The sequence below is a fragment of the Charadrius vociferus genome, unplaced genomic scaffold, assembly GCF_000708025.1.
Source record: "Charadrius vociferus isolate BGI_N301 unplaced genomic scaffold, ASM70802v2 scaffold199, whole genome shotgun sequence".
NCBI classification, from domain to species: Eukaryota; Metazoa; Chordata; class Aves; order Charadriiformes; family Charadriidae; genus Charadrius; species Charadrius vociferus.
The window spans coordinates 1,491,360-1,502,862 of record NW_009650091.1 but is presented as its reverse complement, the minus strand read 5'-3'; the positions used below and the strand labels follow the sequence as shown (position 1 = coordinate 1,502,862).

The 11,503-nt window shown below is 40.6% G+C and overlaps 1 protein-coding gene across 2 annotated transcripts in view; it reads left to right on the top strand.

The window, feature by feature from the left end:
* The window catches only part of ELF2 (E74-like factor 2 (ets domain transcription factor)), a 30,852-nt gene that overhangs the window by 14,158 nt on the left and 5,191 nt on the right, over positions 1 to 11,503 (top strand). The window contains exons 3-5 of one of the 2 annotated variants that reach the window (XM_009892171.1): positions 6,238 to 6,351; positions 7,388 to 7,525; positions 9,480 to 9,566. In XM_009892171.1, coding sequence (XP_009890473.1) covers positions 6,238 to 6,351; positions 7,388 to 7,525; positions 9,480 to 9,566 — 339 coding nt within the window. Of the gene's footprint in view, positions 1 to 6,237; positions 6,352 to 7,351; positions 7,526 to 9,479; positions 9,567 to 11,503 lie in introns of both variants that reach the window. The other variant, XM_009892170.1, reaches the window with a different exon arrangement.

Below are 11,503 nucleotides of genomic sequence, written 5' to 3'. Positions count from 1 at the left end.
AGTGCTGTTCGCTGCCGCCGGGCTGTACAGGTGCTGCGCACCTCCCGGCCCCATCGGGTCCTGAAGCCCCGGTCGTTGCCAGGACAAGGGCACTGGCACCGTGTTGGGGACATGTCCAGAACCGGGCACGGTTTGGGCTCTTTTGATTGTGTTACGTCTGCCGTTTGTAACGGGATGCTCCAGTGATCCCGGGATTTGCCTTTTAACGTTTGCCAGGACAAGGGCACTGGCACCGTGTTGGGGACATGTCCAGAACCGGGCATGGTTTGGGCTCTTTTGATTGTGTTACGTCTGCCGTTTGTAACGGGATGCTCCAGTGATCCCGGGATTTGCCTTTTAACGTCAGGCCTGGGGAAAACACGAGTTAGGTTACACTGCTCAAAACCACAAATATCACGTCAAAGCTTCAATTCTTCACGGAATTCATACCAGCTGTGATTTTATTTTTGCCTTTCCAACGTGGAGCTCAACTCTTTAAAGTAGTCCTTGGAAATCGTACGCAGCAGTACAGTGTATAGCGTTATAGATAGTGAACGGTGCGGTTAGTGCCTGGACACGAACTAATTAAGAGTATTCCTTGATATTGGGTTTGCGTTGATGCAGCAGTAGGTTTTGTACAAGCGTGAATGTGCACTAAAGGTAAATGCTCTGTCATTTACCAATTTATTAAGATACTTCTTGAAAAAGTTGGGCAAGTCAGCTAATCTCTATAATGGTTTACTTCGTTTACTGTGGAAAAACACCCAGGGTTTTTTGGAGGGAGGGGAACAAACCCCAGAGACACCCTCTCACCCCCCCCTTCCCCAACAAAGAACTCTTCTGCTGCAGAATGGAAAAAGCAGAGCACGTCATAAGTATTTAGACACTCCTGTGTAGGATTGAGGAGACAGTTTCCCTTTGCTGGTAGAACGCAGCTCTGATTTCTGCAGGGCTCGCTGCTGCAGGAGATTTCATTTGTTTTTTCATTTGGGTTGTCGATGAATAGAGAACGTTTAAGTAGTTGATTATTGTGTCAACAGCTTCTTAAGTCAATGCAACTAGATTGCTTGTGAGCCAACCCTTAGATAAATAACAAATGACCTTTGTATCGCTCTTTCTGATGTCCTTAGCCTGGCCAACTTAATTTTTTTTTTTTTTTTTTTTTTAGATTTGCATTGCATTGAGGGACACAGATACCTACACATGTCTAGTATTCCCATCATCGTGCTATCAGGATACCATATCTGTTTACTTATTTATGTATGTAGATGGTATCACGTGGATTTAAGAGAGGAATCCTTTATCCTGAGGGATTATATTAATTATACCTTGCCTTTTCCTGTGGCTGCTGGCCTCAGTGTTGAGAAAACTTCAGAGTGTTTGGTAACTGTGGGAAGAAAGCTGGACCAAAATTGTTACTGCTTAAGGTTATCTTAATTGCTGGTTGTAAGAGCAACTCCTAAATGGCTTTACAAAGAAATGTTTTGGCTTTGTAGCTAATATTTCTCTCAATACTGGGTTGATAACATATGGCTCACAGGGAAACAAGTGTTTTGAGATTATTGCTCTCATCTTCATTATTGATCACAGATACGTGGTGGGTTATGTATCATCCTTAAATTGTATGCAGCTGAAAGTCTTTTGAACGAACAAAGCCAGGCTTAGGGAAATATTAAAAAACCCAAGGAATTGTTCTTCAGTTTCTGAACAAATGTCTGCCTTAAAAGAAGCAGTAAACTGAAAATGCCCTCTTTTCTAGTCAAGTGTTGCATTCAGAAAGATTTCTGGGTATTACCTGTACAGGCAATTGAACTGGTTTTAATTAAAATGCCGCTTAAGCACTGTTACTACCTTCCACTGCTGTTTACTGTGGTCTTTTAAATGCTGAGATAAAACAAGCATGTGAATGCCAATAAACTTTAATGAGGTCTGTTAGCATATGTGTAGTCACTCTTGACTGAGTTCCATGCTTGGAATTGTGAATTCTTCATTAAAGTATTGCTCTGGTTGCCTGATACTATTAAAGGATAAGCTATTGTAAATCAGGTGCTACAGTTAAGTGTTGACCTTGTAAATGGAGACATTGATAACTCTTCAGATAAAGAGAGGGGAGCTGTATCGAAGTTTCAAAAACTACCATTTTGAAAATTTCAGTCCTTTTTTTCCCCTCTCATCACTTGCTTTAATTAACTTTGTTACTCTTGTTTTATGTTAAAACTGGGGGCATTGTTTCAAAATGGATATGTTGCCAGTATTCTCTTCTGTAAAGCTAAAGCACAGTCCTGTCAGGCTTAATTACCAAGTTTGGTATTTTGTAACAGCTGTTGAGAACCTTAAATAATCTACTGTACACTCTATTTGTTTAGAAAGTGGAGCTATAAGACATTAGGTCAACAGTGAAGATAGACATCAACTAGTGTAGTTAACTGTTTACATTTTAAAAATTGAAATTACTTTCTTTTCTAAGATGATTTTTTTTTCCCGAATGCAGACCAGAAACTTTTTCTAATGAACTATTTTAAAATAAAGTGCTAAGTAATCAGATTCCTTTATAAAAGCAGTAAGATGAGATTTAGTTTAAAAGAATGAAAAATAAGTGGTGGTGTTAGCTTTGCTGTGTTCTTGATCGATAAATGGCAGTTCTCATGTTACTCAGTTACCAAAGTCTGGAAAATTTACTTCCATCTGTGTAAACTACTTTACTTCATTTGGGCAAGTGATATTCTTCCTGAAATGAGTATCTAGAAAATTTGTGAATCGGGCATTTTTAAAGAAAGGGGTCATACGTATCATTCTTTGGTTAGAAATTTTTCTGCCTGCTGTGATACCGTGCTTGTGCATCACAACCTTGGCTGCAGTGAGAGAAGATTAGGGTTGCTGTGATGATGTATATTTGTACGGCACAAGCGTTACGAGCCGGAAAGATACGGCACAGTAAATAACCGCCAGCAATTTTCTGTGATGATGGCATTTGACTGAAGTTGGCTTTTTTTAATTGCGGAATCCTGCTCCTTTCGGTTGCTTTTTTCCCCTCTGTCTTTATTGTGAGAAGTGCTACCAAGTGTTGTGATACGAGCGTAGTTTAGTTGCCAACACTTGATCTAGTCATCTGCAAGAACAGCCGCCTGGTTTTCCCTTGTCTCATCGCCTCTCTGAGGCAACGTGTTCCCTCACTTCATCTTTTGGGATATCTTTTCTAGCTGTATTTTTCATCAGTATCGCACCTTCAGACTGAGCATTCTGACTTGCTGTCTTCTATTAGTTAGACATTTTCTAGCATGGAAAAAAGACATTTTATGTAAAATTTGTATTGAGACATAAATTTGCACTTTTCTCTTCCAAATGTGTTGGTGCAATAATGTTTCCTGAGCACAACTGAAAATTCCTAACGCAAACTGGACAGACAAATGCTTCTGAGGCTAAAACCATGGACTCGCAAAAGGAGAATGTAGGTAGCTGAGAAGACTTCAGACTTGGTAATAGCACTCATTTTAGTAAGTATTTTAATAGATGGCTTTTTGGCAATGTTAGGTTAGTTTGTTAACTGTCATGATAGACAGACAGCACACGTGTCCCTGTTAAAGCCAGAAGTGTTACTATTTTTTGCGTGATGCCTTTTAGGTGGCAATTTTAGTGGAGTCCTGAGTAACTGATGTTGGAAAAACACTTGTGAAGTTTGTATTTTCAAATGGCAGAGTCTTTTGAGGAGTAGATAGTGCTCTTTTTATTGGAAGCAGAAGGGTTACTTACGGCAAAGGTTGGGTGGCTCCTTTGCTCCTGGGCTCTGTTGTTGGGGTGTTGCAGCTGTGGTCCCTAACGCTGGGGGATGTTGCATCTCCTTTCCCTCCGCTCTAGCCCCTCAGCAGTATGCCATAATACTGGAACAGTGCAGAGATGGCTTTCAGCTATCTTTTTTTGCCTCGTTCCTGCTCCCTGCTGAGTACATCATACTTGCAGTGTAGCATCAAGACTGTGCCCCATAGGAAATACTTTGGATACAAAAGTAGGAAATTTTTGTATGCTCTTAAGCATTTAGGAGTAAATTACTTGAATAAGCTAATTCAGTACGCTCTTACAATTGAAATTTGGCAACTGTTCTTTGAGTTTCTTCAGAGAAGTCCTTTATATACTGAACCTGATATCTGCACAGAAGCAAGCTAACTAGTTGTCCCCAAAATGGTAACCAGCAGAAAAAGAAATGAAAATTGTGCAGCGCTCTGCTGCGGGGGAGGCAGAGGCGTTGGTGGAAGAGCTTTGCTGACCTGCTTTAAATCTTTTTTCATACTTCAGTATAATAATACGTTAAATCCTGATTTGGACTTTCTAATTTCAGTATTGGTGTAGACTTGATGCATTTATAATGACTAACTGAATATTGTTCCTGTATTCTGATGATGAGTGGAAAGTTTTATCCAGTAGATGAGGGGGAAACTTAAACATTGATTTCTGTGCAACTGAAGCTTCTCTTTAGGAAGAAAAATGTTTAGGTAGAGGATTTCCTGTGGGGCCACTCAATTTCAGTGCAGGTGTTCTGCCTCCCAACTCAGGACACCCCTAGACTGCTGCTTGGGAAAGAAACAGCATGTTGCCGAGGCGTGGGGAGCACCCAGGACCTGCAGCTGGGGAAAGGGCTCACGGTGCAAAACACTTGCTGATTGCCACTGATTATCTAAGGGACAGAGGGTGCAATAGAGACTCTCCTTTAGCGTGATTTTCCTGTGCTCTTAGGTTGGCTGTTGTTGTTCCTGGCCTGGGGTGAAGCGGTGGTGGAATGTCAGCTTTATCAGGCATCTACTATGCCAAAAGATAAAGGCCCCTAAATAGCATCCCAGGAGAGAGCTGTGGTGGGAATCCCAGCAGTCAGCCAGCGGGTGGGCAGCTGGGCTGGTTCAGAAAGACGTTTCAGTCGCCCAGAATTCTGCATTTGTGCGTCTTCCAGATTTTGTTCACTTTCAGTTTCTGGTTTATATGTTTAGTCTGCTGGATAGTAGCTTTTTCAAGTTTTTAATCCTTGCTTTTAAATAAACTGCAGTATGCTGCAAGGTTTTTTTCCCCCCGTGTATGCCCGCATGAATCTGTTTGCAATCTAGTGTTTTCTTAAGTCAGAAGCAACGCTAGCAGTATTTTCCCTGCTTTTCACTCAACAAACCTGAAGTTGTTTCTTAGTAGCCTTAGTATCCTGTTTTCAGTAACAGGATAGGTGCCTTGAAGTTCTCCTAGAGAATTATTACAGAATCCTCTTTAGTTCTCTGACGCTGGAGATAGGTGACCCTGCTTACGCTAAAGATAGATTTCCTGGGCTGCCGGCTGCCTCGCTGGAGCGGTTTGGCTTTGAGCAGATGGCCATAAATGGAAAGAGCAACTGGAGAGAGCCAGCGTACCTTAGAGAGAGTGTGCATGATGTGCAACAGGTGTTTCTGCGGTCGCCGCTTTTAAAAACCTTTGCAAGGGTGAGGAATATAGTTGGCTGTGAATAGGATTGTAGTTTTGATTGCTAAGTTGGGGGTTTTGTTAGCGTTGCTGCTGTGTTCAAGTTGCTGTCATCTGCGCCGTATCACACTTAAACATGCTCTCTTGAAGTTACGTCAAATTATTTTTATTAACGACTTAGTTTTCATAAACTTTCAGAACTTTGAAAAAAGAGATATTTTTACCTTCTTCTGTAGTTATCGCTTAAACCCCCCCCCTCCCCCCAGTAATTGTTATGCTTTGTATTTTGTTTTTTAACAACCAAGCCTGCTAAACCCAGCTCACAGGTATTTTTAATGTCAGAAAATGAAACTGGATATATCTGTTTTGCAAACTAATCTTGTATTTGTGTGTGTGTGTGTATATTTATCCAAATAGACTGAAAATTGGAAGAGGTCACCTTTAGATTCTAATGGGATAATAGTTGGAGATGGTCCTACTTCCCTGCTCTGCTGTTTTAGTTTGTAGCTTTACAATCTGGTTTGTTCTGGTTAACTTGAAGGCAGAAGACAAATCCCAGAAGTCTTGCTTCTGTAAACTCTTGAATGCCTCGCAGAAATGAGGAGTTTGGTTGTGAAACAGAAATCTAATTTAAGTAGTGACAGTGGTTCTGCTTTCCTCGTGTCTTCCTAAATATTTCTGTTGACAGGAAGGTATAAAAGGTGCGAAGACACCCGACAGTTTCGGGATTGTCATGTTTAAGATTGAGTAGTGCAGTTTTACAGTGATAACACATGGACTTTTATAAGTAATCTGTTCTCTTTTTTTTTTTTTTTGATCCTTCTACAGTGGAAGCATCGGTTCATGGAAGTAATGTGCACTGCACGGATAAGACAATTGAAGCTGCAGAGGCCTTACTTCATATGGAGTCTCCTACCTGCCTGAGAGATGCCAGGAGTCCTGGTATGTCAGCCACAGTTTCTGCTCTGTGAGCCGTTTCTCCTTCCACTTGTTAGTAAAACAAGCAAATTAGGAAACCTGCTTCTGTGGAGAACTGTATGCCGTTTAAAACATTTGCTTGCTTATTTCAAAACTACTGATTTGTTTGAGTTTCTACGTGATTTCTCCACCCTGGAACAAGCGTACTTACTGATTAAATCATTTATCTGAAAGGGGTTGTTGGGTAGAGATCCTTGAGTAGCTACTCATTTAAAATGAACTTTTCCGTCTGAACATCAGGAAACACTTTTTCATTGTGTAGGTGACTGAGCACTGGCACAGGTTGCCCAGAGAGGGTGTGGAGTAGTCTCCATCCTGGGAGATGTTCAGAAGCCATCTGGACACAGTCCTGGGCAACTGGTTCTAGGTGGCCTCGCTTGAGCAGGGGGTTGGACCAGATGACCTCCAGAGGTCACTTCTAACCTCAGTCATTCTGTGGTTCTGTGAATTTGACATTTTAAATTGCTCAAATAAAGAGTTATTTTAAGGGAAAAGTATTTTAATCTGTTTTTCTATTTTAGAAATAATATCTGAATACACTGTGTTGCAAAGTGTTATCAGCTTAAACAAATTAGACTTGATGATTACTTTAACTTGGTGTTCATTCTGAAGTTACTTAATATGTGTTGGATGAAATGATGGTCAAACTGAAACCCCAAAGCTACAAAATAGGAAATGGAGGTTGGAATAAGGATCAAAGATTAAGCTCTAATTTGTTTTATTTAAAGTTGAGTTTAGTTCTAAAGTATATCATTGTGATACTTATGCATAACAATACTGGCAAGTATGCATGTTTTTGGGAATTGCGTTGATTTTCTAGGTGACAGGTTGTTGGAGCAGAATCTTGCTATGCTATTGGATATGCTTCGTTTAAAATAATTCCATTTAAGTTACATTAGAATAGTAAAGTAGAAACTTCATCAGACACTCAGATAATTTTTTTTTTTTTCCTCTTCCCTCGTAGTGGAAGTTTTTGTCCCTCCTTGCGTGTCAACCCCAGAATTTATCCATGCGGCCATGAGACCTGATGTGATCACAGAAACTGTGGTGGAGGTATCAACGGAGGAGTCTGAACCAATGGATGCATCTCCTGTTCCAACTTCCCCTGATATCCATGAACCAATGAAAAAGAAAAAAGGTATGTATGGCTCTTCATAGCAGCAGTCTCAAAATTTATTTCTGATTTGCGCTGCGGCAGATGGTGCAGTTGATACTGGTAGAGATAGGTTAGATGATCTGATTTCTCTGCTCATATAATCAGACTGATTGGAGTCTGAAATATGAGTTCTTAGACAATTAGTCTGCAACAAGAAAAAAGAAAAAAAAGTAGCAAGAGAATGGGCTTAGCCAAGCCATAAAGCAAAATGATGTCTTTGTTGTTGCCTTTTTTAAGCACGGTTTACGAAGGGTAGAAAAGGTAGAGGAGGATTCAAAGAGGACTTGTGTGGGTAAATATTGGTGTCTGAAATATGGAGACATTTGGAGAGCGGGTAGACTTGTGGATCTTCTAATGAAACAGCAGAGTAAATACTAACTTGCAAAACCATGAATCAGTTTACAAAATCAGAACAAGATCTTCCTTGTGAGAGAAGTATCTTATTTGTCTGATTGGCGTGTCTTGGAGGAGAAACTACTCAGAACAGTGTTTGAGTTCTAAGCATTCAGCTACCAAGTGAGAGGTTGGCACCTAGTGAGGTTTCTTTCTGGTCTAGCAGTTTTCTTTCAGGCATCAATAGAATTCACATAACTATAGGAATATTGTTTTATTAGAGCTCCCAGACATGCTAAGATGGAATATTTACTTGTACTTTAGAGGAAAAAAATTGCAATGTAGTGATACAGTGATTTAAGTCTAAAATCTATGAATTTTAGATTTAATAAAAACACTATTTCTATATAGTCCACTGTCTGTTTGAATCGTCGTTACTGGGCAGGTTGCATTACAGGGCTATGCTCAGGAAGCTCTGAAATTTTATGCTGGTTATTTTGTTAAATATTCTTTTCCTATTACAGAGCCCAAATCCCTGCTTTTAAGTGTGTAAGGTCATTCAGCCATAGTTACAGAGCCATAACTTTGGTCTTCATAATTAGTGCCTTTTGAAATTCAGTGTTTAATGAAGAACGTTGTTCATCAGCAAAAATTAACGCTCTCGTGCCTGAGATGGGAGAGTTAATCGTTGCTGCTTGCCTTTAACTGAAGGCAGAAGCGTGGCCTGTTGACAGCCTGCTGCCGTGGGGTATGATCCTCTTCCCTGCTTGGACCTGTTTACCTTGAGTAAAAAGGTCACCGAAGTGTGAGAGGATGAAGAAGCCGCAGGTCTGGCTGGGAGAGGATTTCCCTGGCGTGGGAAGGTAGGCAGCTCTGAGCCTGCCGCCTGCTGAGGAGTCCCCTCTTAAGCCTCCTGGCAGGGGCCGGCGGAGGGCAGGAGGAGGCGTTTGGGAGCCCTGCCAGCCCGCAGCGAGCCGGGGCAGGGCAAGCCAGGCAGGTGGGGGCTGCGGCGCAGGTAGGCTTCCAGCACCGCTGTCCTGCATCACGGAGGATGCGGGTGCCGTTTTGTAGCCGTCTTAATGCTCCGCCGTATGTGAATCCCATGCGGCACCGCTCGCACGCTGAGCGGAAGCTTTTACCTCTAGATTTTAACGGGCAGGTGCAAGGTGGAAATAAATGTTTGTGATTTCAGTAGTAAAATTTCTCAGGAAAATGGGTGCTTTGATCAACAGCCATACTAGAATGCCAAAAACAAAGCAGAAGACGAAATAATACATTTCAGAGTAAAACAGACACTGGACTAAAAGAATGCAAATAAATTGAAATTTACTTTGTACAATTAGTGTGTGCCTCATCTGCCCATCAGCTCTTCTGAAATTGAGTTAAATCTGTGTATGAAATAAGCAACCAAATGACGAATTGAACTGGATGTGTAGTAGTAGTAAACTAAGAATTTAAATTTATCCATGCCTGTAGCAAGGAGATTGCAAGGGGGGGAAAAATGCATGAATTGCTTCTTTCAGCAAAGCCAAACTTTAAAATACTTTTATTTTACATGTGATTAATACTTCCCCTCCACCCCCACCCTGTGTTTTATGTGCAGCTGGCCGTAAACCGAAGACCCACCAATCGACTATATCTGATGGGTCTCCAGATCTAGGTATAAAGAAGAAACCTAGAGAAGGCAAAGGTATATTTTTCCATTTATCGAGTGTTTGAAATTATGCAGTGTATATGTATTGTATCTGTCACAGAATATATATAGAGATTTAAAAAGTTTGGTGGATGAGTTTGTACTGACTTCATTAGAGTTTTAATTTTATTCGGTGTCTCCAAATTTGTTTGTACAAGATCTAGCACAAGGATGTGTGGAACTGCTCTAGAAGTGCCCTGTAATACACTCTGCAGTTAATAGGCTTTCTGGTTTTTCATTTGCTTTGCTTTGTGTTTATTGACTTGTCCTGTCTTTTGTGTTGTGTGTTAATTTACTGCTAGACATGTAATTTTTTTAAGCTACCACTGAAAGGCTTGTTCTCAAGGAGAAGTAGCTTATGGGCTTTTGTAATGATGATGGTTGAAAATGCGTTTTCAGTAGTCGCCCAGCAGGGAGACAGACCAGGGCATTTGCTCACAGGTTACCTTTGAGTTGGCGTACAGTGTATCAGCTCTTCCCCTGGTTATAGGTGAAAAATGGGGATCTCTTCCCCACTTACTGCACTGAAAGTTGTTTGGAGATGTTGCTATGGCTAGGAGAAACAAAGTTTAGGGACTTTCAGTGGCAGCGTACTAGCTGAAAGTGCGTGCAGTGATCAGCTCCGCTATTATTTTGGGATTTGTTTGAAAGCAAGATCTCTGCTGTTTACATAATTCCTTATCTGTGTACAACTCCTGAGTCGTCACATTTGTCAGTAGGGCAAGGAAGGACAGGACTGACGTCGTGCAGATGTTAGCTCATGAAAACCAGTGCAAACAGTAATTAAACTTCCCTGCAGTGGCCACTGTTGCTGTCTTTGGATTTGGGTGTAGCAGTGGACTTCAATGAAGGTCACAGGTCGTTGCATCTGCTGTACTTAAAAGTACATCTTGTTTAATTTTCTTTTTTTTTTTTTTTGAGTATTCTTAAAGCCGCCTTGGCTCTCGTTCTCATTTCACTGTTACAGCTTTCCATTATCTGAATACTAATCGTAAACTGTCCCAGTTCCTAGTTTGCTGTGCAGATAACTTTGAGAAAGGAGGCCTGTATTTCTGTCTCTTCTAGTTTTTGTCCATACTGGTGATTTCACTCTATAGCTGTTTGTTTTAAGAAGTGAGAGATGGTATTGCTTTGGTTTTGGGTTGTGTTTTTGTTTTTTGTTTTGTTTTTTTTTTTTTTCCTGTGGACACTCATAACGATCTACTTATGTCTCTTTTTGTCACAAGGTCTTTCATTCCATATTTTGTGCTACAATTGGCATAAAATACATTTGTTTTCTTAATGTAGGCTAAGTTGATGTCCTGCAAAATATTTTGTTCCTGGATTTATTTTTTGTTATTTATTTTAAAAAATTACTTGCAAACGTAAGCTATTTTCCATGCGGTGTGTTTTTGGAAAACCAGGAATTATTCCTAGAGCTCAGTACTGTCAGCAGAGCTAAGTCATGGAGAAAGAGGACAGCAGGTTTTGCACATTTGAAAAGGGGATTGCTTGTTTTCCGTGTAGGTACTCCTTCCTTTGTGCATTTCTGATACCTTCTGGTGCAAAGTGAAGCAGCTGTAACTCTGATTTTAATTGTACCCTTTAGTTTATTATACAGGAGGAACTGGAGACTTCTTAATTATTTTTTTTTTATGGTGAGATAGTATTTTTTTTCCCTTATAGAGTGGATTGGTAGTTTAGGCATGGTTTCTCTTTCCGTATTTTGTTTCTCCTTTGCATAAATACTCTTTTTAGCAGTTGGAGGGAGCAAAACTGGCTTTGAGCCTCTCCACATAGGTGCTGGTACCAATGTGACAGTTCATTGATACACACAATGCCTTGTATCATTCACATACTTTCTGGCCATTAATCCTTCTATTTTGAGATGACAGCTAACATTCTTAAGTAGCTGGCAGCTGTAATAATTGGCTAGCCACAAAAATTTCTTTCAT